Genomic DNA, 23,730 nt, shown 5'->3' with positions numbered 1-23,730 from the left:
GGAAATTTTTATAACTGAAGCTGACTACTAATTAACCAGGTCACGTGATGGAGAGGGTTATCTTGATTGGTTGACTTCTAATTATTAAGGGGCACTATAAAGGGTCATATGCATAACATTAGCATGTTCACCGCATCCGTTCTTAAATAATCAGTTCTCAAATAAATGTAACAAATAGATATCTGGAGTAGTCTGGGCTTGTATATAAAGCTGAAGTAGTATAATGAGTAAGTAATTCTACAATAAGGGAATTACAGAGAAAACAGGGAGGTGTTCAGGACATACAAAATCAATAAACACAATTATATGAAATCATATAATTCATAAATAACTGATTCTGACATTTCCGCGGTCTTGAGTAATTGTACTTCACGTCATAAAACAAATGACATCATCATTGATTGTTTTGACTTGAAAAGTCAGTTCCAATACAGATAGAAAGAGAAGCAGTCGTGTTATGTTTTCTGTCAAGTTACTTCCTGTTGTATAGATGGACAAACCCGCTTTACTCATTATATTGGAGCCGTGACCAGGATAGTGTGAATATTGTTACAATTTTGTGTGAATATTGTTACAATTTCTGTATTGCTTGATAAAGTGTTAATTGCTCATCAATACAGAAGAGGTCATACAAGGTCAAATGGTAGTCCCACTGGTCCATCAGTACAGAAGAGGTCATACAAGGTCAAACGTAATCCAACTAGTCCATCAGTACAGAAGAGGTCATACAAGGTCAAACGGTAGTCCCACTGGTCCATCAGTACAGAAGAGGTCATACAAGGTCAAAACCATCAAATAAATATGGCCTTATACATTATAGGGCCAAATGATGGCCGTAATGGCTGACACACAGTAGTCTTAACTTCCCATCGAAAAATAGTCTTGACAGATGATCAATACAATAAATTGAATGATATTGTTTTAGACATTTTTACTTTGGGAAAATCCAAGAGCGTAATCAAGGATAATCCTCTTGTGCCCCTTACTTTGAGGGAACCAAAGAGAATAATTGAGCGATTTCCTCTTGTACTGTTCAGAACTTAAGTGAAATCAAAGAGTGTCATATAATTTTGTATTCGCCTCAAGATCTTGTGCCCCTCACTAACGGGAAACAGAATGGAATCATTGGGGATTCCCTATGCCTCTTCCATAGAGGAAAAGGAAAGGAGAAAAAATGTATCTGTTGTATCTATATTCATTATGACAACACTGTGAATTTTGTTGTTTTTTTCCTTTTCTTTAATTTTTTGTTTTTTATTCTTCAACTTTATATGCCTCTCTTGGCTCACTGTAACTACTGTGAGGCCCTATAAACTTATTGCGCTGACACCAGACCATAACTTTATATTCTCTCTTTAATATATGTCACGGTTTTATCTTATATATCTGTCATGTTGTAGTTTACGTTACTTTCACATTTTCACTAATAGGTGATCATGTATGTTGCATGTTTTTTGGTGGTACATTACTCGTGCTTTGACGAAAGTAACTGTCATATTTTTACTCAATACACACGATTTTACGTATAATGTGATTGAAGTATTTTACAGTATTTTTGTCCTGTTTTTCACCGATATAAATATCATTTTTGCTTTGTATCAATGATATTTTTACAGAAGTATATGTCATATGTTAGTGACCTATTTATATGTTGTATTTTTACAGACATATATGTTGCATTTTTACTGATGTATGTCCCGTTTTAGTGATGTATATATGCCATATTTTTACAGACATATATATGTTGTATTTTTACTGGCGTATATGTCCTATTTTAGTGATGTATATATGTTGTATTTTTACTGACGTATATGTCATACTATTACTGGTGTAGTTTCCAGCATGTTCTCTTATAATTACTTACGTATCTGTCCAATTTCCACCTGAAACGCCACTCATGTATGGAATCATCCGAAGTAACAAATAGAGCCTTGAGAGGCTGAGTAAGGAACACTTTCTCAAAGAACACCTGTAATAGTGTGATAGAAAGAAATTCTTAGAAAAGTTAGCAAACAAAATAATTTCCTCATTCCTCTTATATAAATTACTGAACAGATTTGGAGTAATTTGTTTTAGATATATCTAGAAAAAAAGAGAAACTGAAGACAAATCATAATGTCTTCATGAAAATATCATTTATTTACCTCCATTTTCCAAAATAACAATTTTGAATAATTTCAAACAATACCTTCGGATATTTATAAGTGTTCTTTATACACTGGAGAAATGACATTATTAATAAGAGGTAGTTGCTATTTTTAGAAAAACAAATAAAAATATATATACTTACCTCTGAGAAATAGAAGAGAGTTATAACTGTAGCAAGGATAATAAACTTTAGGATCAGATACAAGTAGTGTACACTTCTTGCTGGAAAAAAGAAAAGAAAAGAGAAATATTAACATTTATAACCACCAGTTATCTCCCCTAGTCATAAAACAAAGACCCTGATAAATCACAAAATTTGATAAAATATAAGATATCCCCTTAAACAATCCTCAGACATGATATTTTGTTTGTTAATTTGTTGTAAAGGAAATAGCCTAAATAGTAGGACTGATCAAGACTAACCACAATTGGATCAAAAGAAATGACGAAGATAATTTGTATTTAGTTTAATATAAAAACATGAATACTGATTTCCAAAAAACAGAAAGAAACACATACTGTAAGAAGTAGACCAGTTGTAATTCGTTCAAAGTTAAATATTTATACAGTGATTGAAATTTGAAAGTTGGGGCTGCAGACATTTAATACAATGACGATTTCTTTTTGACTTTTTGCTCTTATTATGGAAGAGCATGATTGATAAATTATTATGAGACACAAACTAGTTAACACTGAAAGATGTACCTACCATCTGCTGAGGAAGCCGTGACTTGTGGAAAGATCGCCATGGTGAGGTACACGATGATGAACCAGAAGGACACCAGAGGAATGAAATAGTAGAACTGGTACGGACGATTCATCACAAAACAAAGGGAGACAACCAAAAAGTTTAGTCTGAACAAAACCTGCAAAACATAAAAACAGGTCACTGCTATTAAAGACTGATGATAGAATTACAACTAGTGACATATTTTGTAGCTTGATACAGGCCCAAGGTGCCCTGCAGTTCCTTCTCTAGCTGTTGTCAAGCATACATACACTAGGATTTGTTAGAAACTAAATCTTTGTTTTACACATATAGACTAAGGATCTCAAACTGATTTTCCATACAAAGCACATACCATGGTAAGTTTCTAATGAATCAAAAAATAAAAAAGTTTTATAGCAATCATATGGGATAGTGAAGTGATTGAGATCCTTTTCATCACATGTATGACCGAACTTTGGTAAAGAAAACAAAAAGCATAAATATATTGTTGTGAGTTCAAGACCCTGCTATGTATACATTGTTTAATGGATATATTATCACACATGTTACAACTAAACCAAAACTCACAATATTTTCAGCATTGCTTATATCCTTACCACGTTAAACATAGCTTCATATCATCTATCTGGTCTATGATATATCAAATCATCTATTCTATTTTTCTTCTAACCCAATTCTTTCAAACTGTTGAGAGATAAACTTTCATCTAAATCGTGATAGACTTATAATAATTGGATTGTCTATTGTGCCTGCATCACATTGCATGGAAAATATGTGGCTCATACAATTTACAGGCATTGACTTTTGTGGAGGTGTATATGATGTGAAATGAACCTGAAAGAATGATATTGACCAAGGTGACCTCAACTTACAATTAACTTACAATTAATAACGGTACTTCATTTAAAAACTAATTCTAAAGTAAAGCTTTCATTTTACAAACAACCAAAATTTCTATTATTAACTGTTATAAGGCTGTTTTATGATCCCTGTGCCAATGGTCAAGACCTTCAATGTTTCAGATTATATAGTCCTAGCAGGCTAGACACACTACTTCTGGTGAAATAACTGTGAGAAACAGGGGTTGTGAGAGGGACTTGTAAGTGCAAGAAAATTAAACTGCTTATAAATGTCTCCCCTTCTTCAAATAGAACATGTTTGGTTTTATTTTGTTCAACGTCCTATTAACAGCTAGGACCATTTAAGGACGTGCCTCCGTGTGTGTTGTGTGTGCATGCATGTGTGCTGGAGACAGGGTATGTTGGTGTAACTGCCTCCTGGTGATAGCGCGGATCATGGGCAAACCATGACCAGTTGTTGCGATTGCCCTAAATGCTGTACGTTAAGCAGGGAGTTATAAATACCATTTGTTAAGGACCTAAGTACAATGTCCCAGACAGGGCACAGAACCGATTGCATAATTACTCACCTGGGCAAACGCTCAACATTAAAGACAAAAGTGAGGTATTGCCAATCAAGGCACTAAAGGAAATAAAAGGTAGTTAGAAGAAGAGGGAAACAACTTCTCAGTCGGACATGTTAATGAATACTTCCTTTTATTTTTTATCCCAAATAAGAGCATACACAACAACAGATTAAGAGTATCATGCAGAAGCCATTTCTGAGAAATAGTGAAAACAGTAATTATTCCTTGACCGATTATGGCTAATTAACTAACTGTGTGAAAGACGGATGGCAGACCACAGACAAAGAACGATTTGAAAAGCCCATTATCTTATGATAGTGTACTAATAATGTTGAAAACTTGCATGTTTCTTTAAACTTGATCAGGTGGAATGGAGAGAACAGAGTGGCTTTAGGGGAAAAAAGGAATGTTTATCTAAAGTGAAGGAACTGACATGACTGAAGCAGAACTTTCTTGAAAATATGCTGAAATATTTCATGCATAATGTCAATTTGGTAAATATCTATCTCATATTTACAGATGGCTGGATTGCCAACTCGGTCTAGCATTGTCATTTGAAAACTTACCTAAGAGCTGTACATCTACATAGCCTAAACGTATATATACATTATTAACCCGTAACCTTGATCAGATCATTCTGTTGGCCGATTCACACTTCAGTTATATAGTCAAACTCTCCAGTCAAACTTATGGCAAAGTCTGCATTTTTTCCTTATATTCATGAATCAAACGTTTATGAGTCAAATTTCTTGCTGTGTCAAAATATTAGCATATGCTAGCTTGTTATGAAAATACTGAAAGTAACAATAAATAAATCAGAAGTTAAAACATTTACCTGAAAAAACAAGTACATCAAACATCCTATATGGTCATTCAAGCGAAAAAAATGACAAAGAGATATTGAACTTGAGAAGATAATTAAGATACCAATGCAAAATGCATCATCTGAATAAATTAAAGATGCCATTCTTGTTATTGTGAATCCAACATTTATAGATTTAAAATATAATAAATAAATTACAAAGTCTGTGTTCCGTCACTTATGAATCACATTCGGTCTTATATATTCTATATTAACGGTTCTATAGTCTTGAGTTAGAGTCCGGATGTTTCAAATTTTCCTAAATGTTCCCGCAAAATTGGAAATTTAATGTATATATATACACAACTTTGAAATCCCTTGACTCAGAGATGATCCATCCTAAATCAAGTTAAAATTCCTCCACCTGTATTTTAGGAGTAGTTTTTATATCATAATCCTTTATTTCCTATTTCAACCTGCACTGTTTACTGCCAGTGGTGCAGCATCCTTCAATAATTACACATCACCAATTTTTTTTGGCCCAGGGATCATCTGACTGATTGGTGGTCGAGTGGCGTAGTTGATAACGCGCTCAGACCAAGGCAGCTGGGGTTAGATTCCCCAATCGGACGTGAAAAGGTATGGGATCACCTGCCTTATCATGTAGGTTTTCTCTTGGTATTGGGTACTCTGGTTTCCTCCCAAATAAAGACCCCGGCCCCCCAATAACATCGAGGCCAACAAGAGTGATTAATATAAGTTGAAATAACTTGTTTCATAACTGTTGTAAAATAAAGGTTATTTATGGGTTTTTTTACTATTAGTCTTTTTTATTTATACTTTCTATAAACTGGTGAAAAGGTCTGTTGTCTGTCGAACGAAGGCATCAATGAACTTACTGATAACAGCAATAAAATCTGTAAACAATTCTGTTTTCGATGGTTTTCGCTTTGTGTTTCAACTCCACTGCGAAAAGCAACTCCCAGTATCAGAATATAATTGTAAGGATGGTTGATGATGTGTCTCAATGGTTGAATATGTTACTATTTCTATTGGGATAGACAACGCCAGAATTTTCAGAGTGTATAAAACAATTAAAGCCATTTTACACCAACTGATTATACAAAGTACTACTGCTACTATCTTATTTTCTATTACGATCTATTCTAATTTTTAGGCAAAAACAAGGCTAGGGGTCTGCAAAAACACACACAAAACAATTTCTAAAACGCTATAAAATGTCTAGGATCAGTACCTATGATATATAGCGGTTATTGGTTAAGTGCTAGGCAACTTAAACTTGTTTAGGTCTGTTTCTACACAGAAAGGAAAGATAACCTAGGTCACGCCCTTCCTCCCTATTATAAATACACCCTAGATAGGAGACTATGCAAAACAACAAATATTTTTAATCCTTTTGATTAGAACAAGAAACAAGATAACAAAAAAATCATACTGATATTACTGGACATTTTTTTTAGCAAATCAACATTTAATTATTACAACACACCGAAATTTTAGTAGAACATTGATTACCCGCTAATCTGAATACTGATTCTCCTGATTATCAATTACTTGAACCATGGTTGAGTCTCCTAATTAATATCTTAATTAATCTAACACTGTCTGACCAATCATTAACTTATCAGAACCATTAAGGCATTTTACTTTCCTTGGTCCTGATAATTGGCTATCCACTGTTTTGTTACTTTATTCATATTTCAAACTCAGCATTATCTCTACTGATGCAACTTTTTAAACAAGAGGCCCACAAAGTGGGCCTGCATCGTTCACCTTCTATTAATCTCATACTTTTAGCCTTAAAAGTGTACCAATGTCTAATATATTTAAATATCTTTACCTATGACTTTTGGTTTTTTTTGTTACCAGATTTGACACATTTGACTTTGAAAGTCTTACAAGGTCATTAGTTTAACAAACTTGGTACTTGTAGCGTTTTATCCGAGTATGCCACAAGCCAAATGACATCACCTGAGGCTCTTGGCTATTCAGAAGTTATCATTAATGTTTTAGCACATTTCCTGTGACCTTTAATGTAGGTGAAGGTCTTTCATTTGAACAAAGTTGATACTGCGTCATCCGAGTATGCTACTGGCCAAATATCATCACTATAAGCCTTTTGGTTATTCAGAAAAAGTTGTTTAAATATTTCAACACATTTGATCTTTATGACTTTAATACGAGTGAAGGTCATTCATTTGAACAAACTTGATTATCCTTCCTGCTAACGTGCTACTGTTTGAAGGAAAAGCTGATGGATGATGGACGGTGGCAATTTAATCATAATGCAGAATGTCTTAAACCAATTCACCCCTAAAGTCACATTTGAACCTTACCAAATCACAGACTGGGCAAGTCCAGTTTATATATGTAGGGGTGAATGAGTTAATAGATGGAGATGAACTATTTATGCAGTGGACTCCCATAGCCAAGCTACTTTCATTAACTACGAACAATAACCCTATAAAATTATCATAAAAATATCACAAATAATTAACTTTACTGCCGGAAGATTATGAGGCCCCTTAACTTGTACACAACACTTAGGGTATGGCATGCTACATCTAACCTTCAGTCAGAGTGTCTACATATATACAGGTGAATTACATTACATAGACTACCACTGATAGCATGTTGATACACAACTGTAATGCACTTTAAATATCAACGAATTGAGTCAAAGAGCAAGGAATAACGATTATCAAACTCTTTTTAAAGGTACTACATAATGTACAAGAGGCCCAATGGGCCTGCATCACTTAACTGGTATGTATCTCACATTAATAATTGTAACCTTAAAATAAAGCTACAGGCAGCGTCTCGACATTAAGTCATTCAAAAGAACCTGTTAAAAGATTTAAACACATTTGACCCCTGTGACCTTGAAAGTCAAACATTAAGTTGAACAAACTTATAGCCCTTCATCCCAGAAAACATGGAATCTGTAATTTTATTGTCTTAGGCAGCCACGGGTGGGCTTGAAAGTAATTTAGTCAATTACGATACTTGAAAACAGCAGCTGGAAATAAATCTCCTGAACCTTGAACTGCTGCTGAACCCTTGTTGGGATCTAGCGAGGAGATAGGCTTGAATTCATAATCATACTAATGAAAACTCCATATTATCTTCACACATTTTTTTCCAACTAAAATTGATCATGAATTCTGTAGTCATTATCAAAGTTTTACTTTATACGTATACAATGTACTTTTTAAACGTGTTGCAGCATTTCTCAAGATCGTCTGATCCCTTTGTCAAGTTGTGACACCCTACCAGCAACAGCGTGTATGCATTCTCTATCGATAAGCGGAACGTATTGGGTAGGGTGACATATGAAACTAACATTTTCGTCACACCGTTGTAGAGGCAAACAATTAATACAAATCGCTCACTCTGTCAAAGCTTGACAAAGGGACCAGACTGTCTTGAAATATTACGATAAGTTTAACACACTGTTTGTGCATACATCGAAACTTTGATAATAACTGTTTTCAAACTGATGAATTTTGTTAAAGAAATTCTCTAGTTGGCCTAACTAACCAACAGTCAACAAAGTTGATGAATCGGAAAATAACTAAATATTTGTACTATCAATCAGGCCGGTCAGGCCGTGAAGCAACTAGCCTAGACATGAAAATCACTAGCTCTGGCAATTAACTCATTCACCCCTGAAGATGCATTTGAACTCTTCCAATTCAAGGGTTGAAATAGTTCATTTTAAAATTTCAGGGGTGAATGAGTTAAATAGCGAAATCAAATGCATCAATACCACCCTGAATGGTACTAACATCAAATATTGGTTTTACTGTTAGACTAAACACAATGAAGACACATGCAATGTTAGTTCCATTTAAACAATGTTTTATTTGTCAAACAACAAAAACAGGATCAGGCACAAGTTGTCATAACTTAGAAGCTGTATGGCTATATATAGATTAAGTGCAAGGCGTTGGGATGGCAACAGGTTACATGTGGAAGACTTACGACAAGGGATTTATGCCAATTAGAATGTCTAGGGTGTGGTATACAGCATTTACAAGTTCCTGACAACTGAAATAAGAGTGGGTAGTCATGCATGGAGTTAAAATGAACCAAATCACAACTATCTATATGAACTAAACCAGTCGTATAAATCTATACAGTCAGTGACTTGTATCTGAGTTATCTCCCTTGATTTAAAACCCTAGCATTTTGTTATGGTTAAACAATATTCAGATCGGTATCACTGCATGTTTGTCTTTTGACATTAGAAATGTATCATTAAAGAATGAACCCAGACAAATTTACAGACATTGCTCATGTTTCTTATTGCAGAACTCTATAACAAAGAAGATAAAATTGTTACAGTTTAATAGTTATCTATAGCATACATATATATCCTTGAAAGGATTTCCTTCTTTTATAAGTGAAGCTAATTTTCATCCCTATTCCAAATTTCATTATTAATTTCTGCCAATTTTAGCATTAAGATTTTAAAAAACAAACACTTAATTTCAATGAACTCAATGGGAGGCCAAGGGATCATGAGCCAGAATATAAAGCAATTCTCAACAAGGTCTTAAACTCAACAAAATCTGTATCAGAATATGCTTTTCCTAGTATAGCCTTGTCCTGTAAATACCAAGCTAACCCAGTTTTAGTGACTAAAAGAGACTGCATGCCAAAATCTCCTCTGAAAGGACACCGGTTTATCACAGGAATACTTCCAAACATTTTTGGTACTTATTTGTACATCTGGGTGGATTGCATCACTCTGGATAATGTAGGTCACTGAAGCAGCAATGTTGTATTTTTTTTTAAAAAAACACAGGCTTCCATCACACCTTATTCATCTAAGTTGTTAGTTTAAACAGTGGTTTTCATTGATCAAAAATATTAATTGAATACACATGGTTGCAACATCTGTTTTGCTGTGCACTGATTAAATTGAAAGCTAAGTGTGTATTTAGCCTCTTACCTGGCAATAACGAAGGATGCTATACTGGCCCTTCTTCCAGAAAAACATGAAGTGGCCATACCCTGTCAGGAAGAGGTAGGACGATACCAAAACTCGTATGTGCATGTATATTGGGAGTACCTGTAATAAAACATAGTAATTTGTAAAAAAATACTTAATTGGTTGTCATTGGAACACCAAAAAATCAAAAAAAAAATCTGAATGTACACCACCTGTGGTCAAGTTTGATTTTTCGTATTTTTTTGTTTTATTCATCTTGTTAGAAGTATTTTGGTTTATGAGAAGATGTTGTATGATATTTGTTATAATACCTGTCATTGGCCGAATTTAGTCACATGACGTGCAATATGGCTAAAGTGTAATTGTCATTTATATTACTACTCTCCGCACGTTATTCTTATTTAAAAGGATGGCTTAATTAAAGAGTTCTTTCAATCAATTTTCAAATATCCAGCAAATTGTCTTCTATTAAATGGTTTATGCTTTCAGAATATTACTATCTTCAAAAATGTTTGGTGTGTTACATAGGGTAGAGAGAGTTATTGTTTGTTTCCTGAATTCCATGATTAAAATGTATGACACTATAATTCTTGCAATTATGCTCATGCTGAAATGACCAATGATATCTTGATTTGAATTTCTAGAATTTCAACAGCTACCAATGATACAATTCATATATCATAATTGTACAATGTTGCTTCTCATATTTTATGCACCAGTCTAACATAAGTGCGACCTACCTTTGAGACACCTGTTGTACAGTGTGACATACCTTTGAGACACCTGTTGTACAGTACAACATACCTTTGAGATACCTGTTGTACAGTATGACAAACATTTGAGACACCTGTTGTACAGTATGACAAACCTTTGAGGCACCTGTCGTACAGTATGACATACCTTTGACCTGTTGTACAGTATTACATACCTTTGAGACACCTGTTGTACAGTATGACATACCTTTGAGACACCAGTTGTTCAGTATGACATACCTTTGAGACACCAGTTGTTCAGTATGACATACCTTTGAGACACCAGTTGTTCAGTATGACATACCTTTGAGACACCAGTTGTTCAGTATGACATACCTTTGAGACACCTGGTGTACAGTATGACATACCTTTGAGACACCAGTTGTACAGTATGACATACCTTTGAGACACCAGTTGTACAGTATGACAAACATTTGAGACACCTGTTGTACAGTATTACATACCTTTGAGACACCTGTTGTACAGTACAACATACCTTTGAGATACCTGTTGTACATTATGACATACCTTTGAGACACCTGTTGTACAGTATGACATACCTTTGAGACATCTGTTGTACAGTATGACATATCTTTGAGACACCTGTTGTACAGCATGACATACCTTTGAAACACCTGTTGTACAGTATGACATACCTTTGAGACACCTGTTGTACAGTATGACATACCTTTGAGGCACCTGTTAAGTGGTATATTAATATAACCAGCTGCATCCATCCTTTCCACTCATCTGTCTGGTCTCTGTGTAATACTACTGTCTGGAAAAACAAAAACATCACTTTATGTACTTTTAATAAAGTATTTGAAATTATTGAATTAAAATCAAACAAACATCCAAAGATTTTTTTTTATTATCTATTGAATAACGCATTTTGTTTTATTAATTTTATTAATGGAGAAATCTCACTGTAATATTTTACACAAAGCAAGAAAGCTTATTTTTATATTATATTCTCAGTTTACATTCATCTGACATCATTTATATATTATAATTTAATATATAAATTGTCAAATGTTATATAGAAAGCGTAGAAGAAAGAAGGCTCTGAAGTCCAATAGTTGGAACATAATCACACAAAAACAACCCTTAAGAACTTACATTCATAATCCAAACTTCAATATTAACCTGGATAACAGGCTCTAGTTTTCAAACCTACCTGATCTGTACTTTCTGTGAAGAAGAATCCCAGAATCATTATGTAGGCGAAGGGTAAAATGAAGTTCACATGGGTGTAATACTTATTTTCCTTCATGAAGAAATTGGTTCTGTAAAAATACAAGAAAGTAAATTGATACTTCAAACATGGGATTGATGTCTGATACATATAAATTACATAGTTATGGAGGTAAACCCTACCAAGTTTGATAAATCATACCAAGTTTGATAAATCATACCAAGTTTGGTAAACCCTACCAAGTTTTAAAGAAAACATCAATAGAGATTTCTGGATAAGTTTGAAATGCTCAAAATAGATAAAGAGGAAGGACCCTTTTAGCTTAATACGGGATCATTATTTTTCGCACCAAAGACAGAGATATCCTAGTCATAATCCATGCTAGATTTCCTTTTCTCTTACCCTGGACAGGGATATCCAACATTTTACCGGTGTGAGATTTTCTTATCTCACCCTAGGGTTGAGACAAGCTACACATGTTCTTTGCACGTTCTCAACAATTGGATCGACGTCATAGCAACAATACAATGACGTCACGTCGACAATGCAGCTGCATCACATCAACATTGTCTTGCATTGATGTAACTTCTATATAAAATACATAAGCAGGTAAACAGGGTAAGAGAAAAATAATCATTCACCGCCTTGGGAGTAAGGCAGTGATCTCAACCCTCCGGGTACGATTCTTAAGCTGTCAAACACTCGGCAAGCCTCGTGTTTGACAACTTAAGAATCTTACCCCTCGGGTTGAGATTACCCTGTCTAGCCCCCAAGGGGGTGAAAGAATCAATTAATCTCGTTTGATCTGTCTGATACCTTTAATTGACATTTCGCAGAATTTTTACACAGAGACGTATATTGATATGCACGAAAATGTTGTTTTGTCGTTATATGTATTGTTTTGATGTAAATTTTATAGTAAGATGTAAGATGTTGTCGACAAAAATGTAACCTATGCTCTAAAATACATTGTCTTCTTTGCAAAGACGGTCTATATATTTAAGAGGAAGCATTCAAATGTAACTTTAGTAGTGTAGAGGTCCTATTTAGTTGAGGCCCCAGATGGCCATGGGATACTTATTGTTTTTAGCAAAATTGAATAGGTTTTTTCGAACTTAAAGGTGCCAGAAAAAAACTCTATAATACATGTGTCTAACCTGCAACAGAGCAAGATGAGTTTATCTGTCTTGGGTTATTTAAGATTCTGTAACATCCCAACCGAGGCGTTCTGTTACAGAATCTTAGCCCTCAACTGAGATATCCCAATCTCGGTCAGTTATAGGTAATGTATTTTATTAATCTGATACCAGGGATACTGCACAGTTGATTAATTCTGGATGGCTATTTTGATTTTTTCTTCTTCTTGTGTTAAAAGAACCCTGAAGGTTTGACATGAAATTGATTTGTCTCCAAATTTTGGCGGTAAACAGGTTAACATACTAAATCATGTTTTTTATTTGTCTGTATATATTCACAGGGGTTATAACTCATGGTACATTTACTAACATTTGTTGGGTAAATAAACTAGCACAAACTTTGATGCCTGCAAGGATAAGAAATACACCCCCCCCCCCCCCCCCCCATGAATAATACTTCTCGTTTTTTGGGAGGGGGTTTCATATCATATATAAAATGCATGAATACCTTTGCAATCTGTAGGAAGCCAAATAAACATGATAGCCATTGAGGAGTCTGTAAGACACAGATAGGCTGGGCAACACAGACAGGCTGAGTAACACATACAGGCTGAGTAACACAGACAGGCTGGGCAACACAGACAGGCTGAGCAACACAGACAGGCTGGGCAACACAGACAGGCTGAGCAACACAGACAGGCTGGGCAACACAGACAGGCTGAGCAACACAGACAGGCTGGGCAACACAGACAGGCTGAGCAACACAGACAGGCTGGGCAACACAGACAGGCTGAGCAACACAGACAGGCTGGGCAACACAGACAGGCTGAGCAACACAGACAGGCTGGGCAACACAGACAGGCTGAGCAACACAGACATGCTGGGCAACACAGACACGCTGGCCTACAGACACGCTGGGCTACCATGAGAGTTGATTTCCATGTTTATCTATGATGGTCTAAAACCATACATTCCAAAACTGTGGAAGCATGGGGAACACCATCAACTCTATCATATATTTCAGAAAATTATCCAGATATTTTGGCAAGCAAATCCTGCATCCATAGTGGAAAAGTCCTCAGGGCTATTCCATGATTTATTGTAGGGGGAGATTGGAGGCACCTGTATTAATGAATTATAGGTGGTGGGGTTCAAACCAGATCTGCCTTCCTTCCCTTATATTAATTAATTTTCAAGATTTTACTTGCAGTGGTGTAAGGAAAAGAGCCTCCCACCCCTCCCCTAAAGTAAATTATGGAACAGCCCTCAACAAAACTAGGGAAATTCAGGATAAGTTGATGAATTTGCATGAATTTGCATGTTAATTGTAATAATGAATATTATCAAATAGATTGTTTTATAACATAACCATGTCCAAGCTTCTTGCAAGCCCTGGTTTTAATAAATTTCATCGATAAATTACCAGAACAGACAACAATATATATATTATATAATATAAGATAGGCTGCATTCTTGACTTATATAAATGCTCTTGCCACACATATACACATTCTTTAACAACTTACTTTAAAATCATGACCTCCTTTATAAAACGGCCAGGCTGTGTTCACGACGTTTATGTTTGTCAAATATATTAACATGAACATGAAGCATGGCATTAACGTAAGTCTACTAATTAGTGGCGTCACGATTCACCGGGATGCACTTGTACCGCGATTATTTATGTTGTTTTCGATTCACAATATATTTTTCCGGATTTTTCGATGCGTCATGATCTGAATAATGGTGTATGCTGCTTCAGTCGAAATGTCTGTGAAACATTCAGTTTCATTGGCTGATCTCTAAACCCTCAACCAATTGGCTACGAGGATGCAATTTTCACAAAGCATTCATAACAAAATGGTGGACCGCCGTAAGGAAATGAAAAATTGTGATGCTCCGGCAAGCTTCAAATCAAAAGTGCGGGTTCCCGTGTATCGACGGCATGTATATCTTGAATTTTGTTTATATTTTAAAATAAAGTTGTATCGAATCGAAAAAATCACATTGTGGTACAAATATTGAGATACGTATCGAATTGTGGGTAAAGTGTATTGTGACAGTTCTACTACTAATGTCAGATTTAGGCTAGTACAGTACCTCAGAGCCCTTTAAGGTCTCAAATGCTGCATAAGGGCTTTTTATAGATGGCAAACTCCTCCACTACCATGTATGAATTTGATAAAGACACAGTGTTGTAAAACTAGTATACCTGTCACAAATATAGAAATAAGCCATGATGAGGCCGAATTTCGCAAGGGAGGTAAGTACGTCAAAACATGGCTGGAACGGCTCAATAGCACTGGAGTTTTGACCATTCCTCTGACCATTTTCTGTAAAAAAAAGTTCAAATATTTTTTTTTATATATTTATAACTTTTAAACATTGAGTTAATGTGAATTTCATAATAGTACCGGTACATGTTTTCCTTAAAACAAATTGTTATTGGAACTTCTACTCTTGTCTGTCTATCTTTCCGTCTGTCTGTCTTTCTGTCTGTCCATTTACCTGTCTTTATTTCCACTTTGCTTTGTTTTCTTGTTTCTCTTATCTGATTTTCCTTCCTTTCTAATATAACATTGCAAAAAATAATAATACCACTTATAAAAAGAGCAATATTAATTAGTATGAAAGTATGTGTGAAAGTGGAAATCATTATGTATAATGAAATGTAGATGTTATTGTAATGTGAAAAATACTTTGAAAATAAACAAATAAAAAAAAAAAAAAAATTATCAGAAGACTAAAAGAGAAGGGCCATGCTAGTGTTTTGTAGACCACATTTCCCTGTCGCTATTCAGAATGGTTTCAGTAGTCCCAATATGTCCGATTTAGCTGGGATGAAAAAAGATTGAATTGACAAGACTTATATTAACAAGGACTAGAATACATTAATATTGGCCAGCTGGGAAGGGGAGTAAAGCAAGGAGGCAAAACAACAGATAATAACTTGTGATTGGTCTAATATTTGTATAAAATGTGTATGAAGTCACATTGACAGCTTCACCCCGAACCTGAACTCCGCCCCATTACATAATTTTCTCAAAATAGCCCACGATAAGTTCTACCAATATATACACTGCTTTTTACATTTCCAGTTCTTAGCTCAGAGCGAACAGTACCTGCCCGAGCCTTGACACTGATACGCCGGAGCCTCTTCCTGTACACCATCAGGGCAAAGGCAGAAACCATACTGAAAAAGACAAACATAAGGACATCAATACAGCAACCCTAACAAACCTGATGTAGACTGTCAAACAGCAAGATCATAATGTTAAAGTTAACTGATCTTTAAATGTTAAAAATGAGAAAAAAGAATAATGAAATGTCTTAACAGTTTGCAAACATTGCATCAAATAGGAATTTCTAAAATAACTATGGACATCTTACAGGCTTTCTCCCTCTTGAAGCATTTGATAAACATGTCAGGAGTTCCTATTAAACATTTTATGTTGCCCACATGTGGGAAGAAACCTAGACATGATTTCAGTGGTCAATTCTCCTATCATGGCATCATGTAACACAGGCAAGTGTGCTGGCATCATGTAACACAGGCAAGTGTGCTGGCATCTTCCGCTGCCATGTCTTGATTCAAAGCAATTTTAAACTTTGATCAGAAACTGGAATAGCAAATCTCCATGTTTAGCCTCCCCTTTTTAAGGGTTATTGGGAATCCAGGTAATTTCGACAGGAACCACAGTGTCAATACTCACCAGACAAGGAAGAAAGAGGCCACAATGATCTGGAGTGTGGTGGCTACTTCAGGGCTGCGACAACAGGTACCGTCCACATGGTTCATATTGTCGTTACAATACATGTTCATCAACATCTGGGCGTCCTTTCAGGGGGGAAATCAAAAGGTTGTTAGTGTTGTGAGATGAAGAACACAATAATTTTGGTAAAAATATGTTCTTGCCACTATCATGCATTCTGAAATTTATCACCCCATTTTCCCAATTTTTCACCAGAAATTACATATTTTTCCCTTTACTCTTTGTCTTTTCATCCTTAATACCAGATCAAGGGTGGGTTTTGACGAGTTTATGACACATGTACACTTACCAGGTCTAGTGCAGGCTTTGTCATGTGGAGGCCATCCTCAGACCTATCCCTAATCCCCTGGGCAACCAAACGAGACGAACTCCACACCTTCGCCACACTTTCATCATCCCTAAACAAAAGCAGATATCAAATTTGTTGTGTGAACAAAAGATTCCATTGCCATACCAAACTCATTCCCTTATAAGATTTTGATTGTGAAACTACCATATACAACAATATCTCAACAAAACTGCTGCCTTCACTGTGACATCTGTATCTTTTCTAATCCCTCTACAAAGTAGTATTTTCAATGGTGTTTCACGTAAAATATAAAACTCCTGTGTTCCAAGTGGGAGCATTCAGTGCCACAATCATAAAGTTACAATTGAAAGCTCTTCTAAACATTGGTTGACTGACAATGACGATCTGGCCATTGACAACTGACATCAACTCACAAAACATTCCACAGGTTTGCCATGAAGGTTCTTTAAATTTGAGATATACATACAATATATCCCTGTACCATACTTTCCTGCTCTTTCCAAATACGGCCTTAGTTTATGTATATATTATCAAGAAGTGAGCACTTGCATAAACTTAAAGATGTCATATTCTATTCAAATTGCCAGGTGACGGTGGTAGAACAAGAAGTCAATTGCTGTGTAGGCAACGACTATATAGAAATTCTACTTCTGATGTAAAATTTGAATCAGAACCTTTACATAGCCTTAGTTTTTATCAAAATTCTACACTTTGAGGATAATTTCCAACCTCCCCATATGTATATATGATAGACTTTTAATCATTTACCATTGCCGTTCGGAGGGACTAAAACCTCAAACGAATACAGGTGTACTCACAGATGGTCAAGTGCTACCCTGTTGTACATATCTATCTGCTGGTTGGTTATGGAGCTTCTGTTGCCGTAGAGTTTCGACTCGTCAACAGGGTCTGAAATACAGAAACGTTCTAATGCATTTCTGAAGATTTTGTTTTTAATCCAACAACTTTATTATTTTGTCCAACTTCACTGACAAACTTTTAGCCTGAAATTGAATGTCGAGAAGCTATCTATAAGGGACTGGCCCAGACGTACAATATCTTACATTTAAATATCAAAATAAAATGGATTTGACAATTCTGATCCCATATAAACTTAGAGTCCAGTCTAGAACATAATTTTGTAATTACACATGATTAAAAATATTATCTCACTCATAAGCAGCTAAACAATATATTTTCACAGCAAAGAGTAGTCTCACTAAGTTCTGAAAAAGGTTGTTGACCTGAAAAAATTAGCCGGTTGGATGTTCACATGTTATAACATTAAACCTATCTGTATTCTGAAAAAATGACTGTTTCAAACTTGATGAATAGCTGGCTACTTTTAACACCGGCAAAAACGTTCACTCACAGACAAATTATAAATAAAATACCCTGTAACATCCAGATGATGTTGGTCTTGCCTTCTCCTGCCTGCTTCATCTTCTTCATCAGTGGGATGACCATCGTCAGATTCACTACAATAAAACATAACACAAATCATCTAAGGTTGTGGTAGCTAGCAGCTGTGTTGCAATAAGGATCCCTATCCGACTGCATTGTTGTTTTTCATATTAACAGTAGTCTCCCCTTCCTTTCGTTTTTAACCCATTCACCCCTGAAGACACATTTGAACTCTTCAAATTCAAAGGTTAGAATAGTTCATTATGAAATTTCAGGGGTGAATGAGTTAAATAACTGCAGCAAATCTCCCAATGCAATCGCAACACTACTCAACATGTGACTGTCTTGAAATAAAAACGATAGGGTTGATACATCATTTAGAACCTACCATCAAATACCGATATAAAGTTTATGGCAGAAAATGCAAAATATTTACACAAATGTACCCAATACCTGGGTTTTTTCTTTAAGAAATAGTTATGTACAATGATCAATATTGATAGCTTTGTAAAAACCTGGGTTTTTTCTTTAAGAAATATTTATGCACAATGATCAATATTGATAGCTTTGTAAATACCTGGGTTTTTTCTTTAAGAAATATTTATGTACAATGATCAATATTGATAGCTTTGTAAATACCTGGTTTTTCTTTAAGAAATAGTTATGTACAATGATCGATATTGATAGCTTTGTAAATACCTGGGGTTTTTCTTTAAGAAATGTTCATGTACAATGATCAATATTGATAGCTTTGTAAATCCCTGGGGGTTTTCTTTAAGAAATGTCTATGTACAATGATCAATATTGATAGCTTTGTAAATCCCTTGGGTTTTTCTTTAAGAAATGTTTACGACAATGATCAATATTGATAGCTTTGTAAATACCTGGGGTTTTTCTTTAAGAAATGTTTATGTACAATGATCAATATTGATAGCTTTGTAAATACCTGGGGTTTTTCTTTAAGAAATGTTTATGTACAATGATCAATATTGATAGCTTTGTAAATACCTGGGGTTTTTCTTTAAGAAATGTTTATGTACAATGATCAATATTGATAGCTTTGTAAATACCTGGGGTTTTTCTTTAAGAAATGTTTATGTACAATGATCAATATTGATAGCTTTGTAAATACCTGGGGTTTTTCTTTAAGAAATGTTTATGTACAATGATCAATATTGATAGCTTTGTAAATACCTGGGGTTTTTCTTTAAGAAATGTTTATGTACAATGATCAATATTGATAGCTTTGTAAATACCTGGGGTTTTTCTTTAAGAAATGTTTATGTACAATGATCAATATTGATAGCTTTGTAAATACCTGGGGTTTTTCTTTAAGAAATGTTTATGTACAATGATCAATATTGATAGCTTTGTAAATACCTGGGGTTTTTCTTTAAGAAATGTTTATGTACAATGATCAATATTGATAGCTTTGTAAATACCTGGGGTTTTTCTTTAAGAAATGTTTATGTACAATGATCAATATTGATAGCTTTGTAAATACCTGGGGTTTTTCTTTAAGAAATGTTTATGTACAATGATCAATATTGATAGCTTTGTAAATACCTGGGGTTTTTCTTTAAGAAATGTTTATGTACAATGATCAATATTGATAGCTTTGTAAATACCTGGGGTTTTTCTTTAAGAAATGTTTATGTACAATGATCAATATTGATAGCTTTGTAAATACCTGGGGTTTTTCTTTAAGAAATGTTTATGTACAATGATCAATATTGATAGCTTTGTAAATACCTGGGGTTTTTCTTTAAGAAATGTTTATGTACAATGATCAATATTGATAGCTTTGTAAATACCTGGGGTTTTTCTTTAAGAAATGTTTATGTACAATGATCAATATTGATAGCTTTGTAAATACCTGGGGTTTTTCTTTAAGAAATGTTTATGTACAATGATCAATATTGATAGCTTTGTAAATACCTGGGGTTTTTCTTTAAGAAATGTTTATGTACAATGATCAATATTGATAGCTTTGTAAATACCTGGGGTTTTTCTTTAAGAAATGTTTATGTACAATGATCAATATTGATAGCTTTGTAAATACCTGGGGTTTTTCTTTAAGAAATGTTTATGTACAATGATCAATATTGATAGCTTTGTAAATACCTGGGGTTTTTCTTTAAGAAATGTTTATGTACAATGATCAATATTGATAGCTTTGTAAATACCTGGGGTTTTTCTTTAAGAAATGTTTATGTACAATGATCAATATTGATAGCTTTGTAAATACCTGGGGTTTTTCTTTAAGAAATGTTTATGTACAATGATCAATATTGATAGCTTTGTAAATACCTGGGGTTTTTCTTTAAGAAATGTTTATGTACAATGATCAATATTGATAGCTTTGTAAATACCTGGGGTTTTTCTTTAAGAAATGTTTATGTACAATGATCAATATTGATAGCTTTGTAAATACCTGGGGTTTTTCTTTAAGAAATGTTTATGTACAATGATCAATATTGATAGCTTTGTAAATACCTGGGGTTTTTCTTTAAGAAATGTTTATGTACAATGATCAATATTGATAGCTTTGTAAATACCTGGGGTTTTTCTTTAAGAAATGTTTATGTACAATGATCAATATTGATAGCTTTGTAAATACCTGGGGTTTTTCTTTAAGAAATGTTTATGTACAATGATCAATATTGATAGCTTTGTAAATACCTGGGGTTTTTCTTTAAGAAATGTTTATGTACAATGATCAATATTGATAGCTTTGTAAATACCTGGGGTTTTTCTTTAAGAAATGTTTATGTACAATGATCAATATTGATAGCTTTGTAAATACCTGGGGTTTTTCTTTAAGAAATGTTTATGTACAATGATCAATATTGATAGCTTTGTAAATACCTGGGGTTTTTCTTTAAGAAATGTCCATGTACAATGATCAATATTGATAGCTTTGTAAATACCTGGGGTTTTTCTTTAAGAAATGTCCATGTACAATGATCAATATTGATAGCTTTGTAAATACCTGGGGGTTTTCTTTAAGAAATGTTTATGTACAATGATCAATATTGATAGCTTTGTAAATACCTGCAAAGTTGTTCTTGGCATCCTCACTTCCATTGAACTGTTTGATACACCACTGTAAACGATACACAGTACAAATATTGTAAATGGCAAAATTTTTATTCTGATTTTTTTGTAACCCGGTGATGTGCTATTAAAACTTCAGGTTCACTAGATCAGTATGAAGATATGAATTTGCAAACATACTGACACAATATGAAATGCATGTTACAGCAGAATTGTTATTATAAACTTGAAAGCTGCCAAAAGGAGTTCCGAAGTGCTAGAGTGAGAAATATGCAGATTTGGGATAGTGGATGTTATGACGGATCACATGGTACCACAGACAGGAAGCCATGTTGATCATCATTTCACTAACTTGTCCTCAGGCATATATTAATATTACACTATGTATATTTATGAAAAAATTACAAAATGTTAAGCAAATGATTTCAAAATTGTCTTCAAAATAAGCCCCCTCCCCACTTTGGTAAATGTCCTGGGAACAGGGTGGCTGCCTGCAATTAAGCCCCCTCCCTAATTTTGTCTCCCATCTCAAAAACAAATGTGTTTCAATTTTTGTCTCTGACATAAGCAAATTAGCTAAATGGATGCAAAACAACATAAACCCAAGTTTAAATACTACAAATAACTTTGTTTCTGAATAAGGCACAATAATAAATAGCATGTAGTGATACATACTCTTTACTGAGTACTGTGATTCTTTTTTGATTTTTTTTTAAAGAATTATGTATTCATGAGTGAATTAAAGATGAACATTATTATAACACATGATAAATGGAATATGATGTAAACATAACAAAATATCTATGCTAGATGTCTAGATGTCTTAACTTAAAACAAAACATCATTTCTCTGACTTGTCTTCAGGCATATATTACACTAAGCATAATATTACAATATGTAAAGAAATTTATGTGACTTGAATTTTTTTTATATTTCTACTTTGGCTGCTTGATCCATTTTGTATTTGTCGGGCTAGCAGAATTTTATTTCAGGCTATAGTGGATTATTAGTGTCTACTAGCTGCACTGGGTTAGCATACTGAAAAACATTTTTACACCCCTGGTATGATAGGCATGAATAAATATTTATGAAAAAAATACAAAATTTTAAGCAAATGATTTCAAAATTGTCTTAGATTTCTGTTTTTGCTGCAAAAATGCACCAAAAGGTATGGGCTCTTCCTCTCATGGGGAGAAAAGAGGAATACAGCTAGGGGTGTATATAATGTCCAGTGGCTGACTATACTGACCGTGCCACTGCCAGTGATGACCAGGTTGGGTCGGTCCTTCATGTCCTGCATCATCCAGTTCTTATACACTACGTACATGGAGATGTTCACCATCGGGTGCCACAGGAAATCCTACAGTAAATGTACAGGTGATTTATTATAGATCCTACAGTTCTTAAACACTAAGTACTTAGAGATATTCACCATTGGGTGCCACAGGAAATCCTACAGTAAATGTACATGTGATTTATTATAGATAACCCAGTTCTTATACACTGCATACTTGGAGATGTTCACCATCGGGTGCCACAGGAAATTCTACAGTAAATGTACATGTGATTTATTATAGATAACCCAGTCCTTATACACTACGTACATGGAGATGTTCACCATCGGGTTCCACAGGAAATCCTACAGTAAATGTACAGGTGATTTATTATAGATCCTACAGTTCTTAAACACTAAGTACTTAGAGCTATTCACCATTGGGTGCCACAGGAAATCCTACAGTAAATGCACATGTGATTTATTATAGATCATACAGTTCTTATACATTACATACATGGAGATGTTCACCCTCGGGTGCCACAGGAAATCCTACAGTAAATGTAAATGTGATTTATTATAGATAACCCAGTTCTTATACACTACGTACATGGAGATGTTCACCATCGGGTTCCACAGGAAATCCTACAGTAAATGTACAGGTGATTTATTATAGATCCTACAGTTCTTAAACACTAAGTCCTTAGAGATATTCACCATTGGGTGCCACAGGAAATCCTACGGTA

At 34.5% G+C, this 23,730-nt stretch overlaps 1 protein-coding gene across 1 annotated transcript in view; it reads right to left on the bottom strand.

Moving 5' to 3' along the window:
- LOC110461094 (CAS1 domain-containing protein 1-like) overlaps window positions 1–23,730 on the bottom strand; it is a 38,044-nt gene that overhangs the window by 6,327 nt on the left and 7,987 nt on the right. Inside the window, exons 4-17 of the mRNA XM_021514381.1 lie at window positions 22,961–23,071; window positions 21,709–21,760; window positions 18,645–18,728; window positions 18,069–18,159; window positions 17,230–17,338; window positions 16,881–17,005; window positions 16,290–16,360; window positions 15,380–15,500; window positions 12,014–12,122; window positions 11,525–11,614; window positions 10,085–10,204; window positions 2,858–3,014; window positions 2,291–2,370; window positions 1,865–1,969 (exon numbers count right to left, since the gene is read on the bottom strand). Coding sequence (XP_021370056.1) covers window positions 1,865–1,969; window positions 2,291–2,370; window positions 2,858–3,014; window positions 10,085–10,204; window positions 11,525–11,614; window positions 12,014–12,122; window positions 15,380–15,500; window positions 16,290–16,360; window positions 16,881–17,005; window positions 17,230–17,338; window positions 18,069–18,159; window positions 18,645–18,728; window positions 21,709–21,760; window positions 22,961–23,071 — 1,425 coding nt within the window. The remainder of the gene's footprint in view (window positions 1–1,864; window positions 1,970–2,290; window positions 2,371–2,857; window positions 3,015–10,084; window positions 10,205–11,524; window positions 11,615–12,013; window positions 12,123–15,379; window positions 15,501–16,289; window positions 16,361–16,880; window positions 17,006–17,229; window positions 17,339–18,068; window positions 18,160–18,644; window positions 18,729–21,708; window positions 21,761–22,960; window positions 23,072–23,730) is intronic.

This window comes from Mizuhopecten yessoensis, unplaced genomic scaffold, assembly GCF_002113885.1.
Source record: "Mizuhopecten yessoensis strain PY_sf001 unplaced genomic scaffold, ASM211388v2 scaffold10565, whole genome shotgun sequence".
In the NCBI taxonomy this organism is placed as follows: domain Eukaryota; kingdom Metazoa; phylum Mollusca; class Bivalvia; order Pectinida; family Pectinidae; genus Mizuhopecten; species Mizuhopecten yessoensis.
The sequence above is the reverse complement of the archived record's forward strand: the minus strand, read 5'-3'. Positions and strand labels throughout refer to the sequence as shown.